The sequence below is a fragment of the Acanthochromis polyacanthus genome, chromosome 2 (assembly GCF_021347895.1).
Source record: "Acanthochromis polyacanthus isolate Apoly-LR-REF ecotype Palm Island chromosome 2, KAUST_Apoly_ChrSc, whole genome shotgun sequence".
NCBI classification, from domain to species: Eukaryota; Metazoa; Chordata; class Actinopteri; family Pomacentridae; genus Acanthochromis; species Acanthochromis polyacanthus.
The window spans coordinates 4,303,897-4,323,096 of record NC_067114.1 but is presented as its reverse complement, the minus strand read 5'-3'; the positions used below and the strand labels follow the sequence as shown (position 1 = coordinate 4,323,096).

At 40.4% G+C, this 19,200-nt stretch overlaps 1 protein-coding gene across 2 annotated transcripts; it reads left to right on the top strand.

Moving 5' to 3' along the window:
• The first annotated feature begins 4,534 nt into the window (after positions 1 to 4,534).
• LOC127530831 (long-chain fatty acid transport protein 2-like) lies at positions 4,535 to 17,248 on the top strand. 2 transcript variants are annotated; one of them, XM_051938485.1, is made up of 10 exons: positions 4,542 to 5,395; positions 7,339 to 7,548; positions 7,630 to 7,788; positions 12,801 to 12,925; positions 13,091 to 13,285; positions 13,700 to 13,790; positions 13,872 to 14,070; positions 15,271 to 15,368; positions 16,089 to 16,219; positions 16,340 to 17,248. In XM_051938485.1, exons 1-10 carry the CDS (start codon positions 4,915 to 4,917, stop codon positions 16,514 to 16,516), a joined length of 1,866 nt encoding a protein of 621 aa, XP_051794445.1. In that variant the 5' UTR covers positions 4,542 to 4,914; the 3' UTR covers positions 16,517 to 17,248. The 2 variants fall into 2 exon arrangements, with proteins under 2 accessions (XP_051794447.1, XP_051794445.1); XM_051938487.1 differs by lacking the exons at positions 16,089 to 16,219; positions 16,340 to 17,248 and adding an exon at positions 15,929 to 16,039 and having other exon boundaries at positions 4,535 to 5,395.
• The last annotated feature ends 1,952 nt before the right edge of the window (positions 17,249 to 19,200 follow it).

Below are 19,200 nucleotides of genomic sequence, written 5' to 3'. Positions count from 1 at the left end.
ATCAGAGCAGAGATATGGAGAGAGTTGTCAGTCGCTTCGGGAACATTCAGATTCGAGAGTTTTATGCCTCCACCGAGGGAAACGTGGGATTCATCAACTACGCAGGGAAAGTTGGAGCCATCGGACGGGTCAACTTTCTGCACCGGGTAAGAATGAGATCAACTAAAACCACATCTGGTTAAAAAACATCTTTAAATTATGTTGAGTTTTTTTAGAAAGGGTTGTGTGTTAAAGATGATCCCAACTCAGTTTACGTGCTTTTCCTGAGCTTTCAATTCCATCTCACGGTGAACAGTGGAACAGCTGCTGAACTTGGTTTATTGGAAGACCGTGGAAATGTGATTAAAGGCTCTGGAAATGTTTGCAATGGACTTTTAGTTGAGATTATTTTCACTCCACACACTGATCTCTAGAAGAAAAATGAAGCTCAAATGTAGCCTACACAGAAGCTCTAAAATGTAGTAGTAATAATTGTGCTTTTATTGTTTGTTTCTATGCAGACAGTGCTTTATTCTGAGATGTTTTGTGCTTGTTACAATACCTGTACTTCCTCCTGCAGAAATTGTTTCCCTACATTCTTGTTAAGTACGACACAGAGCGAGACGAGCCGATCAGAGATGCTAATGGACTCTGTGTGGAGGTCCCAAAGGTGAAGAATGGATGCAGTCGTTAAATCAGTCACATCTTGTCTGTGACAGTTTCAGGCTCATCTTTTCTTATTTTTTTAAAGGTGAGACGGGACTGCTGGTGTCAAAGATCACAGACATCGCTCCGTTTGTCGGCTACGCCCAAAACGAGGAGCAAACGGAGAAGAAAAGACTTCGCAATGTGCTCAAGAAAGGAGACCTTTACTTCAACACCGGCGACCTCATGAGGATCGATGAAGAAAACTTCATTTACTTTCAGGATCGTGTAGGCGACACATTCAGGTGCAGAACTCCACTGTGCCATGATTTATTTTATGGTCTCATGCTGTAGTATCAGTCTGATAGTAGAACTTGAGAAAATTAGAAAACAGTGTAAAAACCCACTGTTGCAGAAATAAAAAATCTGTTTTATTTATTTGAAAAATTCTTTTCTACTATTCTACTATATATATATATATATATATATATATATGTATTTTATTTTGTTGTTTATTTTATTTTTTTGTATTTGGGTTTCTATATTATAATTATTATTTTTTAGTTTCATTGTTTGCTCATTTTTTGATTTGGGTATATATATATATATATATATATATATATATATATACATATACATACACACACATAAATGAGCCACAAAATAAATAAAATAAAAAAATTCTATGTATGTATGCACATAAAACATAAAACGAATGCATTACTGTAGATGGGAATGAATGTGACAGACCACATTCATAAGCAGCAAAAGTTCTTCACACTGAATAAGTAAAAATCAACTCACATAAGTTTTTCTCTTTGCAAATGCTTGAGTATTTTTTATGTTCATGGAAAGCCTGTTGCTGTGAGACACAATCCATGATTGTTATAAAACAGTGTTTTTGCCAGAAAATACTGAAAATGGATGAATTTCAGTAGAAGACAAATAGGAATGTTTATTTTCCTTTTCTCTTTACTCCTTCTTTTTTTTCTTTGTAGGAGTTTTTGTCTCGCACAGGAGCATTTATTTTACATAATACTGCTTTAGTACATGGCTGCACAGTGGAGTAGTGGTTAGCACTTTCGCCTTTCAGCAAGAAGACCACTGCTTCAAATCCCAGCCTGGGCCTGGGATCTTTCTGCATGCAGTTTGCATGTTCTCCCTGTGCATGCGTGGGTTTTCTCCGGGCACTCCGGCTTCCTCCCACGGTCCAAAAATCTGCTGAGGTTAATTGTTACTCTAAATTGCCTGTAGGTGTGAATGTGAGTGTGATTGTCTGTATATGTAGCCCTGTGTGACAGACTGTATAGAGAATGGATGGATGCTTTAGTACAGTGCTTACGAACCCGCATTTGTTCAGGTTTAGATTTGCAAAGAAGAGGATGTGTTTATTTTCCCGACATGCATGAACCTGCAAATTATACTTTTTCCTGAGGCTTAAAAAAGGCATTTTTGAGTTAAAGTTGTAACTTGTTTGAGCCCACAGGTGGAAAGGGGAGAATGTGGCAACAACTGAAGTGTCCGACATCCTGACGATCAGCGAGTGTCTCAAAGAAGCCAACGTTTACGGAGTCCAAGTGCCAGGTGATGGTTACGTTCTCTGTAAAGAAAAGTAAATAAAAAAATGTTGGTTTGTTTTAACTATTGTTTGACCGATTATGTCTGTGTTGTTAATAATAGATAATACACACGTGGACAAAATTGTTGGTACCCTTCAGTTAAAGAAGGAAAAACCCACAATTCTCACTGAAATCACTTGAAACTCACAAAAGTAACAAAAACTCCCTGATGTTACCGGAATGGACAAGACACAAGGTGGAGACAAACACTGGTGCTGCTGGAGCCTCTGTAACAGATGTACACCCCCTGTCAAAAGTTTTAGGACGCTTTCTCATTCAAATGAATGACAACACATCCTAAAACTTTTGACAGGGGTGTAGTTGGGCTGTAGAGAAGCGTGTACACAGCACTGACAAAAACTAACTCTGACACCAAGAAACTGCACCCATATGTGATCTAAAATGTATTAATCTGCCCCTGTAAAAGCCTCCACTGTCCTTGGGAATGTTTTCCATAAGATCATGGAAAATGGCTGTAGGGGTATGAGCATTAAAGGTTCAACGCTGATGTTGAGCAACATGTTCAGGGTTTCTGTTCAACCAGAAAGTCAACTTTTCTTATATGCTGAAGCCTTTAAAAGGGCTCAAACTATGACAACAAAAGTCTTCATTCTGTTAGAATTAATGCTTTTGTGTTTACTGACTGATTACAGAGCGAGGAAATTAAATCAAAGCTATTGTAAACTGCTGCAGGTACAATTTATACACTGCTGTCAGTCTAATCAGTTAAATGCTAGTCCACATGTTTGTTTTTAATCCCATAAGCAATGCAAAAACGTCTAAACCCCAAAAATAGTGTGTAAACAGACAAAACCAGCAGATATAATGATGAAGCTGTGTCAGAATACGCTGGTGCTTTTATTCTTTTATGATCACTTTACTGCTTTGATAAAAAAAAAAAAAAAGATCAAGAGTCTCACAGGACGCTAATCTTTGATTGTGTGTAAATGTTAACGAGTTTCCTTTCAGTCCTTCTGCCAAACAGAGACACAGCGATTTTAGACTGGAGGCAATTCTGATAGACGTGTAATTTACACTTGCGTAATGTCGGTTGATTCCTCCATAATGTACAGATGTTTGCCAGACTCTACCGGAAACTGATTCTAAAGGAGAATACTGTATTGTGACAGAAATCTGGACTGGTTCCTTGGGGCAGTTATGTATTAAATCCTGGATGTCTGAATATGGACGGAAATGAAAAAAATAAGAGTTTTGCAAGAGTGGGTCTTTCAAAAAAGCCCTCCGTCTTTTTGGGCTCTTTATGGCAATTTGTTATATGTTTGTGGTCATGTTGCATCTTTTTCTGGTTTCTCTGGTTATTTTTGTGTCTTTTCTAGCCTTTTGTGGTCATTTTGTGTGTCTTTGTCAGTTTACAGTTACAAAGTTACAAAAAGATTTTAGATATTTTATTACATTAATATTTACATTTTAGTCATCTTACTGCCCTAATGTTCAGATTTTTGAAATTATGGTGCATTCACATTTAGATTTTAGACATTTCGGTGCATTAATATTTACATTTAAGTGATTTTACTGCATTAATATTTACATTTTAAAAACTGTGCTAAACATGTCAAAATGTTGCCACCAAAAACAAAAGTTTAATAATGTTTACTTGGAGTATCTTTCAAACAACATTAGCATGTGCTTGCTTTTTTGTGGTGATAATCAAGCAGAAATCAAGACAGCATTACATTACAAAAGATTATAAAGAGTTTATCAGCACTCGGACATAGACTGATGATTTTAATCATGTACTTGTCATTGCACCATGATCCAGTGAGAGGCAGGAGGGGAAAGACAAATCACTGAGTGATGATTCCAGCTGGCCGGTCAAAGCTGAGTGTACCCAACAGGATTTATTAGTTCATTCATACCACTGCATCTTCCTGTGGTGCCGCAGTACACATTGATCAGGAAGAAAATGACTAGCAACTCCGATCTCTTATTCTGTTCAATTCCATTTTAGCACACTAGTGTTTAGATTTGAGTAGTTTTAGTGCATTAATATATAGATTAATTACACCTTTTGGTACATTTTTATTTAGATTTTAGTCATTTTAGTGCATTAATATTTAGATTTGAGACATTTTGGTACAGTCATATTTAGATTTTAGACATTTTAGTGCATTAATATTTAGATTTTAGACATTTTACAGCATTGGTATTTACATTTTCAGACATTGTGACCTGTTTTGAAGTTACAAAAAGTCCCTCAGTTATATTTTGACCCATCTCTGACTCCACAGATTCATCATGTGACTTTTAAGCAGAGGCCTGAACTAAACTACTAACCTGAAGGAAACTTTTACTCCACGGCTTGAAGTGATCAGAAAGATTCCAGGCAGCATTTTTGCTGCCAAACTTTGTTACTTGAATCGCTGGCATTTAACCCCTGCTGCACCCGCTGACCCAGCAGAGGAGCTGCAGAGTTTAGTTTACATCTTTAAAACCCAAAAGAGTTGAACCTCCTTCCATGTGAGCCTGACTGAAGTGTGACAGATTTACATGTCCTGGTGTTTTCTGCGTGCTTTGGTTTTTCTCTCTTGCTATATTTTCCATGAACTTCAAATACTTGAGAGAAAACGCTCCTCCCCGCTGTAAAGGTTGCTGAAGGGGCTTCACATTTCTGCACAGGCAGGTTTATTTTTTCTTTAAAAGGGAGATCACGATGGAGATGTTTTTAATTTCACTCTTTTTAGCCACTATCCTCGTAGTTCCATTTGTCCTCAGAACCTTCTTCCCGTATGTTTGGATGGATGTTTTGTATTTCGGGGATCTTGTGCGCATTCTGGTGAGGTTCGTGGAGAGGAGAAGGAGGAGACCTTTGTTTTTTGTTTTGGACCGTTTCTTGGAGCAAACAGCTGCGCATCCGGACAAAAACTTCATCGTCTTTGAGAATGAAAGACACACGTTCTCTGAGGCGAACAGAAGGAGCAACCAGATCGCCAACGCGCTGCAGAATCACCCCGGATACGAGGCTGGGGGCACCGTGGCTCTGTTCACGGGAAACGAACCCGCCTTCATATTCACCTGGCTGGCCTTAGCCAAGCTCGGTTCCCCGGTGGCTCTGCTCAACCACAACATCCGCACCAAGTCTCTACTGCACTGCTTCAACTGCTCCAAGGCCAAGGTGCTGATAGCATCCTCAGGTATGCAGCTTTTAAAGGCATTATGGAGGATGTTTTTTTTGTTTGTTTAATTTGTCTGATTCACATAAAATGAATATACTGACCTTTAGTGGACTTGTATGTATGGTCTCTAAAAGAATAAATAATAATAATTAAAAAAACTGTGGACATGGCAGGACCTGAAAAACATCAGCCAATCAATGCGCTCGGACCGAGGCGTTTGGTTTGCTCCCTTTCCTGTCAATCAAAAATCGCCTTGGACTTAAGTGTTTTCTGTATGTGTTGCTTTGGTATAGCTTCGTAGTTAGCTGGAGACTTGTTTTGCTCATCTTTTTTTGCATAATGGCAGATAAAGATCCAGGGGGAAAAGACAACTTCACGAGTGCTACGCAAGTTTCTGGAGGGCGGCGTTTCTTCGTAAACGTTAAGAGGGGGGAGGTTAGAGGGGTGAGGGAGATGTTGTATGTGCGCATGCGCATGCTACGTTCCTAGTCGTAGGAAATTAAATCTCTAATGCCTTTAAAGTTCAGTCTCCATGTGAGGCAGTTGGAGCTGCTTATGAGGAGCTGTGAGGGTTAAAAAGAGGAGAAGATCCTCTAACCTCTGCACATTCTTCAGTTAAACTCCTACTTAGATGGTCACAGGCTGTGGAGAGTAAATCAGAACAATAATATCAATTTCAGTTTCAGTTACAGTTTTTGAGATACAATTTTTTTTTTCAGATGTAATATTTCAGTTTCATTTGCAGTACAACAATTTCATATGCAATATTTTATTTTCCAGGAGCAGAAATTTCCATTTTAATGTGCAATATTACATTTTTCAGATGCAATAGTTCAATTTCATGAGCAAGATTTCATTTTGTAGATGCAATATTTCATTTTTCAGATGCAGTCTTTCAGTTTCATGTGCAGTATCATATTTTTTCAGTGCAGCATAAATTTTTTTAGATGTAAAATTTGAATTTAATGTGCAGTATTTAATTTTTCAGATGCAGTAATTTAATTTCATGAGCAATTTTAATTTTTAGATGCAATATTTCATTTTTCAGATGTAGTATTTCAGTTTCATGCAGTATTTTATTTTTAGGATGCAATGTAATGTGTGTTGTTTATTTTTTAAAACGTAACATTTGAATTTATATGCAGTATTTCAATGTGATGAGAAAACTTTATTCTATTTATTATTTAAAATATTTCTGTTTTAAATATAACATTTCAATTTCATGTGCAATATAACATTTTCAGATGCAGTCGTTTAATTTCATGAGATTTTTTTTTATTTTTTAGATGCAATATTTAAATTTTCAGATGTAGTTTTTCATGCACTATTTTATTTTTAAGGTGCAATATTGCAGTTTCATGTGCAACATTTATTTTTTACATCGAACATTTGAATTCAGTGTGCATAATTTATTTTTTCAGAGGTGCAATAGTTCAATTTCATGTGCAATATTATTATATTTATTATTAAAATATAATTTTTTAGATGTAGTGTTTAAATTTCATGTGCAGTGTTTCATTTTTCAGATGCAGCATTTAAATTTCATGTGCTATATACCAATTTCATGTGCAATATTATATTTTTCATGTACAGTATTTAATTTTTATGTGCAATATTTAAGGGCTTGGTGCAATATACCAGTTAAAAGTGCAGTATTTCAGTTTCATGCCTGACACTGCCTTTCCTACCTCAAAAATCGTTGCCAGTATCACTTCTTACTTTTCTGTTGTGGCCTTATTTTAGCGTACTTTTTTCAGTAATGTATTATACTTGTATCTTATTGCTGGCTCATTAGACACCGCATTTATTCTTGGGGTATGTACTTCATCTGGCAACAAAAGAGATGTTGCTTTGAGTTTTGTAAATAATAATCATTAGATAGCTGAATGATAATTCTATCTTATGGCTATAGTTAAAGTTTGCCTCCTCTGGTTGTAAATTTGCTGTGTGTCCTCACCCAGAGCTAAAGGAAGCAGTAGAGGATGTGCTACCCTCGCTGACGGAGCAGGGTGTCATCGTCCTCCTGATGACCAAACACTGCGACACGCCTGGAATCGAAGGTTTCTCTGATAAAGTGGACGAGGCCTCAGACGCGCCGCTGCCTCGATCCCTCAGATCCAGCATCACACCCAAAAGTCCTGCAGTTTATATCTACACTTCTGGAACTACAGGTAAGTTTTCCTGTTATGATCTGCACCTGTAACAAAAACAGAAGCAGCATCCCTCTTTGGTCTCTTTGTGTTGTATTCCAGGTCTCCCGAAGGCAGCCGTGATCAACCAGAACCGCCTGCTGACAGCTCTGGTTGTTCTATCGTCAAACAGCGTCACTTCGAAGGATGTCATCTACGTCAACCTGCCTCTGTACCACACGGCCGGATTTGTCGTCGGCTTCATCGGCTCCATTGAGACAGGTGAGGTGACCGAGAGGCAGCTCTACCTGAACAACTTTGTGAGGGACTCTGCCTTCGATCTAAGTCAGCAGGGATAGGCTCCAGCAACCATACGGAGGATTAAGGGATGTGCGGATAATGGATGGATGGAACTTTGTGAGGGCTGTGTGAGATTCCTCATCGGGTGGATGAATCCTTTACTTACTGCACTTACATGGAGGTGTTATTTATTTGTACATTTCTGACCTTTTAACATCAGAGAAGTTGCTGATTTAAACCCTAAAACTATGTCAAGGTTGCATATTTTGAAGCTTCCTGGCTCAAAACATCTCAAATGTGACTTGTTGCGTCTTCTAAAATGTGGAGATCTGAGTAGTCCCTGCTTCTTCGATCAATCAAGTGCCATGCCAATCAGTGTAGGCGATCATTTCTCTCCATCTAATCTGATCTTTTGCTTTCTGAATTGTGATCGTTGATCGTTCCATGTGTAGCCATGATGTCAGCCCATCTATCATTTTCATTCTCTGTCTGCCTCGTCCTCTCTTCCCATTCACCTTTCCAGTTGTGACGATAAATTCCATGGTCTCTTTCCTCATGATGTGTCCAAAAAATGTTACTTGTCGTTTCCTTATTTTGTTCAGTAGCGTATAATTTCTGTTTAATATTTTTAAAACATCTTCATTGGTTATTCTATCAGATATATGTAGCATGTGTCTGTAAAACCACATCTCTGCTGCAGTTATTTTGTTTGACATTTTATTATTTATGTTCCAAGATTCACATCCGTACATCAGAACTGATAGGATGTATCAGCAGTGAGTCCTCATACGGATGCTAGTTGCCCTGCGTTTTACTCCTCTACTTAGTCACTGTAGCTGGAGCACACCAGCTGACATGCAACTCTGCTGAAACACAATAAAAATACCCATGATTTGGAGTAATTTAACCGTACACACGTTGAAACTGGATTTCGAAGACAAATCATGATACAGAAAGTTCCACCCGGCAACAGGATTAGTTTCTGAGTTTTGTTTAGTATGAAACCCTGAAAATCTTTTTTTTTTTCCAAGGCCACCAAGGCATTTTGATGTTTTCCATAAAGACCTACTCTTTTATTCATATGCTAAAAGAAGTGCACAAGGTTTTCTAATCATCAATGAGCCTTTCAACACCATTAGCTAACACAATGTAGCATTAGAACACAGGAATGATGGTTGCTGAAAATGTTCCTCTGTACCCCTATGGAGATATTCCAGCTAGAATAGTCATTCACCACGTTAACAATGTCTACATTGAATTCATCATTCATTTAATGATATCTTTATTGAAAAAAACTCTTTCAAAAATACGGACATTTCTGTAACCCCGAACTTTCGAACAGGCAGATCTGGCTCGTAAACCTTGGAAGGCTGCTCATCTTGGAGAAGGATAGCTCTGATTCCAAACCACCGCTGCCTTGTGGTTTACCCACTCGAGGGAAAGGCTGGGGGAGTAAACCCCGACAGAAAATCAGGAGCTGGAGTCCCGAAGGCGGTTTGACATTCAGCGTCACTCCGGCAACTCCTGCGACGCTGTTGATGTCCAAACTGTATCGACACCCGTTGTTCCCTTGGATCCACCGGCAGCGTGGAGAGGGGGGGCTTGCTGCCTGGACAACAGCTTGTCTCCCATATACATTGCCCAGGCTATGTAGCTCCACTGGAGGACACTCCAGCGTCACTGAAATGTGACGACACAACACGGGAGTTGTGCAGTCACCGGTTATAAGCCCAACCGATTGGAAATGGGCGCCAGTGGCCATCTCCGTTAGTGACCATCGTAGTCTCACTGAACAGCTACTGCCCGCTTCAAGCTGGGCAGCCCCAGCCAGTTAGGTGCTCTTTCGCCATGGCTTACCTGCTCCATGGGTGCGTGGAGAGTAGAGTTCCGATTCGAAGAGTGGGCCAAAAAACACCCGCACCAGGCAAAAACGGACAAAAGAAATCGAAGACCCATGTCTTCGTTTCGCAAGCTGGAATGTCAGGACCATGGTCCCGGCCTCTCAACTGATTTCCAACAAATCGAGGATACAAGAAAGACCGCCATAATCGACAAAGAGCTTTCCAGGCTCCGTGTGGACTTCACCTCCTTGCAAGAGACGCGGCTCACTGATAGCGACACCCTCAGGGAAAAAAACTACACCTTCTTCTGGCAAGGCAAGCCCCTTGAGGAGAACCGCCTGCATGGCGTCGGCTTTGCTGTGAAGAATACCCTCATGGCCTCCATCGAGCCTCCTTCTGCAGGTAGAGAGGATTCTGTCTCTGGCTGTCTACGTCCTCCAGCCCAGTGACCATCCTCAGTGTGTATGCTCCAACACTCTCCGCAGCACCTGAGGATAAGGACCAGTTCACCAGGCTCTGGAGGAAGCGATATCCAAGATTCCCAGACCGATGGCCTCTACCTTCTTGGTGAATTTATCGCCAGAGTGGGGGCTGACGGAAAATCTGCCCCCTCAAGTCGAAGACAGGTGATGTGATTATGGATCAGGGAAAGCAGCTCGAACATTGTGTGGAGCACTACCTCGAGCAGTATGCCACGCAGAACATCGTCACCGACGTCGCCTTGGCCGCCATTCCGACCTGCCTGTGATGGAAGAGGTCGACGACCCGCCCACAAAGGAGGAGCTCCGTAAAGATATCAACTGCCTCACCAGTAGGAAGGCCCTGGGGATTGACGCATTTCAGCCGAGGTCTTGAGAGCGGGAAGCCTGCGCCGCTTGAGCCCCTACACAAGCTGCTCTGCATTGCTGGAGGAAGGACACATCCCTCAGGATATGCGCGATGCGAACATCATCACCTTGTATAAGAACAAGGGCAATAGAAGTGACTACAATAGCTATCGTGGGATATCCTTCTTAGCATCGTCGGCAAGGTCTTTGCCCGGGTGGCCCTTACCGCTTGCAGACCCTCGCCTCCCGTGTCTACCCAGAGTCCCAGTGTGGCTTCCACGCTGGCCGGTCGACGGTGGACATGGTGTTCTCACTGCGCCAACTTCAGGAGAAATGCCAGGAGCAACAGATGCAATTTTTCATCGCCTTCATTGATCTTACGAAGGCTTTGACCTGGTCAGCAGGAGCAGACTCTTCAAGCTTCTTCAGAAGATTGGCTCTCCCCACACCTGCTCGCTGTTGTCACCTCCCCATGACAACATGCACAGCACAGTTGCTTCAACGGTGCCACCTCCGAGGCCTTCCCTGTAACCAGTGGGGTGAAACAGGGCTGTGTCCTTGCGCCAACGCTCTTCTGCATCTTCTTCTCAATGCTCCTCCAGTTCGCTTTCAAGCACTGCTGTGAGGGAGTGCATATTCACACCAGGGAGGATGGCAAGCTGTTCAATCTCGCTCGTCTCTGCGCCAAGACCAAGGTGTTCCAGGTGCTCATCCGTGAGCTCCTCTTTGCGGATGCTGCAGGCCTAGTTTCCCACACGGAAGAGGGCCTGCAGCATCTTGTCGACCGTCTCTCCCACGCCTGCAAGGAGTTTGGACTGACCATCAGTCTGAAGACAAATGTTATGACTCAGGGCACAGACCAACCCCCCGTGATCACCTGTAATGGCAGGTGCTGGAGCCTGTGGACAATTTCACATATCTTGGGTCACGATTTCTAGCTTGCTTTCCCTGGAGGCAGAAGTCAGCAGCAGTATCGCCAAAGCCGCGGCAGTCATGTCCAAGCTACACCTCAGGGTCTGGAACAACTCCAGCTCACGGAGAAGACAAAGCTGCGTGTGTACCAGGCCTGTGTACTGAGCACTCTCCTCTATGGTAGTGAGGCCTGGACCCTCTACGCAAGGCAGGAGAAGAGACTCAACAGCTTCCACCTGAGATGTCTGCACCGCCTTCTTCACATTGCTGGCAGGACAGAGTACCAGATGTGGAGGTGCTGCAGCGTGCTGGATGTTGAGCTTGGTGCCATCCTGCGAGAAAGACACCTACGCGGCTGGGTCACGTGCGAAGGATGGACCCTGGATGCATCCCAAAGGACCTCTTGTACGGTGAGTTGGCTGAGGGCGCACGACCATCTGTCCGCCCTTGCCTATGTTACAAAGACGTCTGAAGAGAGACCTGAAGCAGTGAAGTATCGATGTCGGCAACTGGGAAAGCCTAGCTGAGGACTACGTCTTGGCGATCAACTGTGAAGCGTGGGGTTCGCGAGGGGAACTCCTAAGAACGAAGCCATTGCCTCAAATCGTTCCAGGCGAAAGGAACGCCAGAGAATCAGGAGCATCATCCTTTGTCTGTGCCAAGTGCCGCTGGGACTGTCACTCGCGAGTGGGACTCTACAGCCAGTCACGCAAGTGCACATAACCGACCCTTATTGGAACTACTCATCGTGTCTGAAGACGGAAGGATGCAACAATATTTAGTTTTTTTTTTTATAATTATCATATTCCAACATGGATTCATCACTTGCTGCTCTCCACCTCCCATCTCTCACAGTTATTTCCATTTGCTGCTAGAAATGCCACTCAAACTACAGTCAGTGCCTCAGCTGTGTCCCTAAATCACACAGATTCCAGAAAGCGTCATTCTGTTCCATGAGATTTTCACACAGCTTAAACAAGAGGCTCCTGTTGCAGAATTTAAGTAAAAACTGAACTGAAGTTGTTCCGACACAAAAGCCGCTCCTCCTCTAACTCTGGCTCTCCTGCCCCGATGCAAACCCACTCAAAGACTCTTTTGTCACCGTGAACCAGTAATCTGAACAGATCCTTTCAAAGTGCTTTCTTCTAAATAGGCCAAAGTTCACACCGCTGCTCTGTGTCTGGATAAGTACACACCGATTAGCACATATTCAGCTACAGAACAGGCTGGCTTCTGTTGTGCAGCATTCACAGTAAAGTGGTACACTGCTAAATACTGCTGGAATGAGTCTTATATAATGTAAACTCATTTGTCTAAAGTTTGCAGAAAATATAAGAATAATGTAGGCAAATGTTTGCAATGTTGGCATTTGAATACAAAAAGTGTAATCGCCTCTTTCTTTTTTGCCGTCTAGGATCAACTATAATCCTGAAGAGGAAGTTTTCTGCCTCCCAGTTTTGGGATGACTGCAGGAAATACAACGTGACTGTTGTGCAGTACATTGGAGAGGTGATGCGTTACCTCTGCAGCACAGCAAAGGTAAAATGATCTGGAGCAGCTTTACAATACTTCACCATTATTTAAGTAAAGATCATTTCTTTTTGCAAGAAAATAAATTTGAAGACTGACAGCAGCATGTTCTAACCATTTTACTTGCAAAATGCTTCATCTGTTTGTTTTTATAATTTTTATGTTGAAATGCAGAGAGACAACGACAAGGATCACAAAGTCAGACTGGCCATCGGTAATGGAATCAGAGCAGAGATATGGAGAGAGTTTGTCAGTCGCTTCGGGAACATTCAGATTCGAGAGTTTTATGCCTCCACCGAGGGAAACGTGGGATTCATCAACTACGCAGGGAAAGTTGGAGCCATCGGACGGGTCAACTTTCTGCACCGGGTAAGAATGAGATCAACTAAAACCACATCTGGTTAAAAAACATCTTTAAATTATGTTGAGTTTTTTTTAGAAAGGGTTGTGTGTAAAGATGATCCCAACTCAGTTTACGTGCTTTTCCTGAGCTTTCAATTCCATCTCACGGTGAACAGTGGAACAGCTGCTGAGCTTGGTTTATTGGAAGACCGTGAAATGTGATTAAAGGCTCTGGAAATGTTTGCAAATGGACTTTTAGTTGAGATTATTTTCACTCCACACATTGATCTCTAGAAGACAAATGAAGCTCAAATGTAGCCCACACAGCAGCTCTAAAATGTAGTAGTAATGAATTGTGCTTTTATTGTTTGTTTCTATGCAGACAGTGCCTTATTCTAAGATGTTTTGTGCTTGTTACAATACCTGTACTTCCTCCTGCAGAAATTGTTTCCCTACATTCTTGTTAAGTACGACACAGAGCGAGACGAGCCGATCAGAGATGCTAATGGACTCTGTGTGGAGGTCCCCAAAGGTGAAGAATGGATGCAGTCATTAAATCAGTCACATCTTGTCTGTGAGAGTTTCAGGCTCATCTTTTCTTATTTTTTTAAAGGTGAGACGGGACTGCTGGTGTCAAAGATCACAGACATCGCTCCGTTTGTCGGCTACGCCCAAAACGAGGAGCAAACGGAGAAGAAAAGACTTCGCAATGTGCTCAAGAAAGGAGACCTTTACTTCAACACCGGCGACCTCATGAGGATCGATGAAGAAAACTTCATTTACTTTCAGGATCGTGTAGGCGACACATTCAGGTGCAGAACTCCACTGTGCCATGATTTATTTTATGGTCTCATGCTCTAGTATTAGTCTTAGAGTAGAACTTGAGAAAATTAGAAAACAGTGTAAAAACCCACTGTTGCAGAAATAAAAAATCTGTTTTATTTATTTGAAAAATTCTTTTCTACTATTCTACTATATATATATATATATGTATTTTATTTTATTGTTTATTTTATTTTTTGTATTTGGGTTTCTATATTATAATTATTATTTGTATTTTTTTAGTTTCATTGTTTGCTCATTTTTTGCTAGATTTGGGTATATATATATATATATATATATATATATACATACATACATACATACACACACATAAATGAGCCACAAAATAAATAAAATAAACAAAAAAATTCTATGTATGTATGCACATAAAACACATAAAACGAATGCATTACTGTAGATGGGAATGAATGTGACAGATCACATTCATAAGCAGCAAAAGTTCTTCACACTGAATAAGTAAAAATCAACTCACATAAGTTCTTTTCTCTTTGCAAATGCTTTAGTATTTTTTATGTTCATGGAAAGCCTGTTGCTGTGAGACACAATCCATGATTGTTATAAAACAGTGTTTTTGCCAGAAAATACTGAAAATGGATGAATTTCAGTAGAAGACTAATAGGAATGTTTATTTTCCTTTTCTCTTTACTCCTTCTTATTGCTTTTCTTTGTAGGAGTTTTTGTCTCGCACAGGAGCATTTATTTTACATAATACTGCTTTAGTACATGGCTGCACAGTGGAGTAGTGGTTAGCACTTTCGCCTTTCAGCAAGAAGACCACTGCTTCAAATCCCAGCCTGGGCCTGGGATCTTTCTGCATGCAGTTTGCATGTTCTCCCTGTGCATGCGTGGGTTTTCTCCGGGTACTCCGGCTTCCTCCCACGGTCCAAAAATCTGCTGAGGTTAATTGATTACTCTAAATTGCCTGTAGGTGTGAATGTGAGTGTGATTGTCTGTATATGTAGCCCTGTGACAGACTGGTGACAGACTGTATAGAGAATGGATGGATGCTTTAGTACAGTGCTTACTAACCCGCATTTGTTCAGGTTTAGATTTGCAAAGAAGAGGATGTGTTTATTTTCCCGACATGCATGAACCTGCAAATTATACTTTTTCCTGAGGCTTAAAAAAGGCATTTTTGAGTTAAAGTTGTAACTTGTTTGAGCCCACAGGTGGAAAGGGGAGAATGTGGCAACAACTGAAGTGTCCGACATCCTGACGATCAGCGAGTGTCTCAAAGAAGCCAACGTTTACGGAGTCCAAGTGCCAGGTGATGGTTACGTTCTCTGTACAAAAATACATTTTAAAATGTTGGTTTGTTTTCACTATTATTTGACCGATGATGTCTGTGTTGTTAAATAATAGTTAATAGCTATTAAAATCATTCATTTACATATTTACCGTTAATCAAACAAACGGAAACAGACCAAAACTGTTAATAATGTCCTCATCAAAACTCAAAAAATTGTATCATCTGATTGTAAAATTAATTTCAAATTAATTAATTAAAATTATTTGTATATGTTTACATTTGAAAGAATATTATCTACATTAAGGACTAAAGATAAGAAATATTTTTTATAACTGTTATTTTACAAATGTTTCTCGTTCTCACATTACAGATATCTTGTAAAATTACTTAATCAAATTAATTAACTTGATTAATTGACAGTGAATCAAAACTGTAAATAGTCGAGATAGAAAAAATAAATCAGCATTTCCACATTTTTTACAACGTGTGGCCATAAAATTCCAGTTTCCAGCTAAAAGTAGAATTAATTTACTGTTAGTTTCACAGTGTTGACGATTTTTACCATTTTTTTTTCACAGATTTTTGGTACCCCTGCTGCCTTGCTACTGGACTTTTCTTTCTTTTACAATGTACATATGATGTAATGGTGCACTTACTGAGAATATAATAACTTTTAAATGGCAGAGCACTGAATATACAGTTACTGATTTGGTGAATTTGTTTCTCTTTTGTGTTCAGGCCATGAGGGCCGGATAGGGATGGCAGCTGTCACTGTGAAGAAAGATTCTCAGTTTGATGGAAAGAAAATATACAATCATGTGGTCAGCTACCTGCCTTCATATGCACGACCTCGCTTTATAAGACTACAGGTAATTCAAACATTGTGTTTATAATTTTTTATCAAGAAATGTTGCTTTCAGTCTTTTAATTCTATTATTATAAACCTTTGTGTCATTGTTTCCATGTTAACGTGATTTTCTTCCATCTAGAACGCTGTAGAAGTGACGGGAACTTTCAAGCAGATGAAAGGGAAGCTAATGGAGGAGAGTTTTGATCCAGGACGTATCCAGGACCCGCTTTACATCCTCGATGACAAAGAGAGGAGTTACGTACCGCTGACAGCTCAGGTCTACAGCTCCATCATGTCAGGAAACCTCAAACTATGAACTCACTCAAAGTGTTCACCAACAGTTCAGTCCGGCTTCCTTCAACCCCAAAAACTTGCCAGCATATTTTTGGACTGTGGGAGGAAGCCGGAGTGCCCGGAGAAAACCCACACATGCACAGGGAGAACATGCAAACTCCATGCAGAAAGATCCCAGGCCCAGGCTGGGATTTGAACCGGGGATCTTCTTGCTTCAAGGCGAAAGTGCTAACCACTACCACTGTGCAGCCCAAAAATGATACACAAAACAACAAGTAAGACAAAACACAAAATGACAAAAAAAGAAAAAAACACAAGCAAGACAAAAAGTAAACGGAAAACAACAAAAATATGACACATACGACAAAAGTCAGACAAAAAATGCAAAAAAACAACTAAAAACAAGACAAAATATTACAGAAATGAGACACAAAACAGCAAAAGAACAATGAACAATCTAGTATTTTACTTTAGGATCCAAACAACTCATCATAGTCTAGAAATGAATTTAAATTTATAGTTTTACAAATTTAGAATCTGCAGTTAATGTCTTCTCTGTAATTTTGTACACTTTGAGGGCCTTCTAAAGGGCCTCTTTTTGCCCATGGGCCGCCTGTTTGACCCCCTGATTTAAAGACATATAAAAACTCATAGATGGGAGCCTAAGATGAGTTTTATATGAACATATGTGCCAATATCTGTAAATAAAAAACACTTTCTTAAAAATTAAAGAGATCCAACTGTAAAAGCAGAAGCAGTTTTCATGTTTTTATCTTCTTTGATTTATATTTATTTACAAAAATGTTACCGGCATGGACAAGACACAAGGTGGAGACAAACACTGGTGCTGCTGGAGCCTCTGTAACAGATGTACACCCCCTGTCGAAAGTTTTAGGACGCTTTCTCATTCAAATGAATGACAACACATCCTAAAACTTTTGACAGGGGTGTAGTTGGGCTGTAGAGAAGCGTGTACACAGCACTGACAAAAACTAGCTCTGACACCAAGAAACTGCACCCATATGTGATCTAAAATGTATTAATCTGCCCCTGTAAAAGCCTCCACTGTCCTTGGGAATGTTTTCCATAAGATCATGGAAAATGGCTGTAGGGGTATGAGCATTAAAGGTTCAACGCTGATGTTGAGCAACATGTTCAGGGTTTCTGTTCAACCAGAAAGTCAACTTTTCTTATATGCTGAAGCCTTTAAAAGGGCTCAAACTATGACAAACAACAGAAGTCTTCATTCTGTTAGCATTAATGCTTTTGTGTTTACTGACTGATTACAGAGCGAGGAAATTAAATCAAAGCTATTGTAAACTGCTGCAGGTACAATTTATACACTGCTGTCAGTCTAATCAGTTAAATGCTAGTCCACATGTTTGTTTTTAATCCCATAAGCAATGCAAAATCGTCTAAACCCCAAAAATAGTGTGTAAACAGACAAAACCTAGCAGATATAACGATGAAGCTGTGTCAGAATATGCTGGTGCTTTTATTCTTTTATGATCACTTTACTGCTTTGATAAAAAAAAAGATCAAGAGTCTCACAGGACATTAATCTTTGATTGTGTGTAAATGTTAACGAGTTTCCTTTCAGTCCTTCTGCCAAACAGAGACACAGCGATTTTAGACTGGAGGCAATTCTGATAGACGTGTAATTTACACTTGCGTAATGTCGGTTGATTCCTCCATAATGTACAGATGTTTGCCACACTGTGGCGGAAATTGCCTGGAAAATCCAGACTGACTTTATTTATGTATTAATATAAATACAAATAAAGGCAGTCTGGCATTGTGATGATAGGAGACGATTTCAAAAAGGAGGGGCTAACCAATGCAGCTTGAACGAGAAAGAACCAATCAGCTTAACATGGATGTGACGCACAAACAAATCGACCTTGAAGTCCATGTAGTCCAAACAACAATGGCATGCAGCCGAGAAAGCGTCGCGGTGAATGATTACTGCCGTTTTTGTCACAAAAATCTGCGAATACATGGGGTACTCTCAAGTACAACACTTATTTTTGAAAAGGCTACGCAACAAAAGACTCCTTCCGAACGATTAGCGGTGTTAGGAATAACTTTGTTAATGTTTGTGTTTGGTTACGGGAGGTGCACAGGTGTTTTACGGGTAATCCAGGCGCTGAAGATGACGCAGCATTAACTCCCGCCTCCTGTGCTATGATTGGTCGTACCAAACTTTCCCGGGAGGGAAACGTGATTCAATTCGCCCAATGCCAAACTGATTCTCCTGTATCTCCTAACATGGAGATAGTAGATTACATGGAGATTCAGTTTGGATTTTCCAAGCTATACCGGAAACTGATTCTAAAGGAGAATATTGTGACAGAAATCTGGACTGGTTCCTTGGGGCAGTTATGTATTAAATCCTGGATGTCTGAATATGGACGGAAATGAAAAAAATAAGATTTTTGCAAGAGTGGGTCTTTCAAAAAAGCCCTCCGTCTTTTTGTGGCGATTTGTTGTATGTTTGTCGTCATTTTGCATCTTTTTCTGGTTTCTCTGTGTTTATTTTTGTGTCTTTGGGGCCATTTTGGGTCTCTTTATGTCTTTTTGTGGTTATTTTTTGCCTGTTTTTGCTCATTTTTTCCATTGGTAGTCATTTCACATCTTAGTTTTTGTTTTTCATCAGTTTGTGGTCGTTTTGCATCTCTCTGAGGTAATTCGTTGTCCATTTGTGGT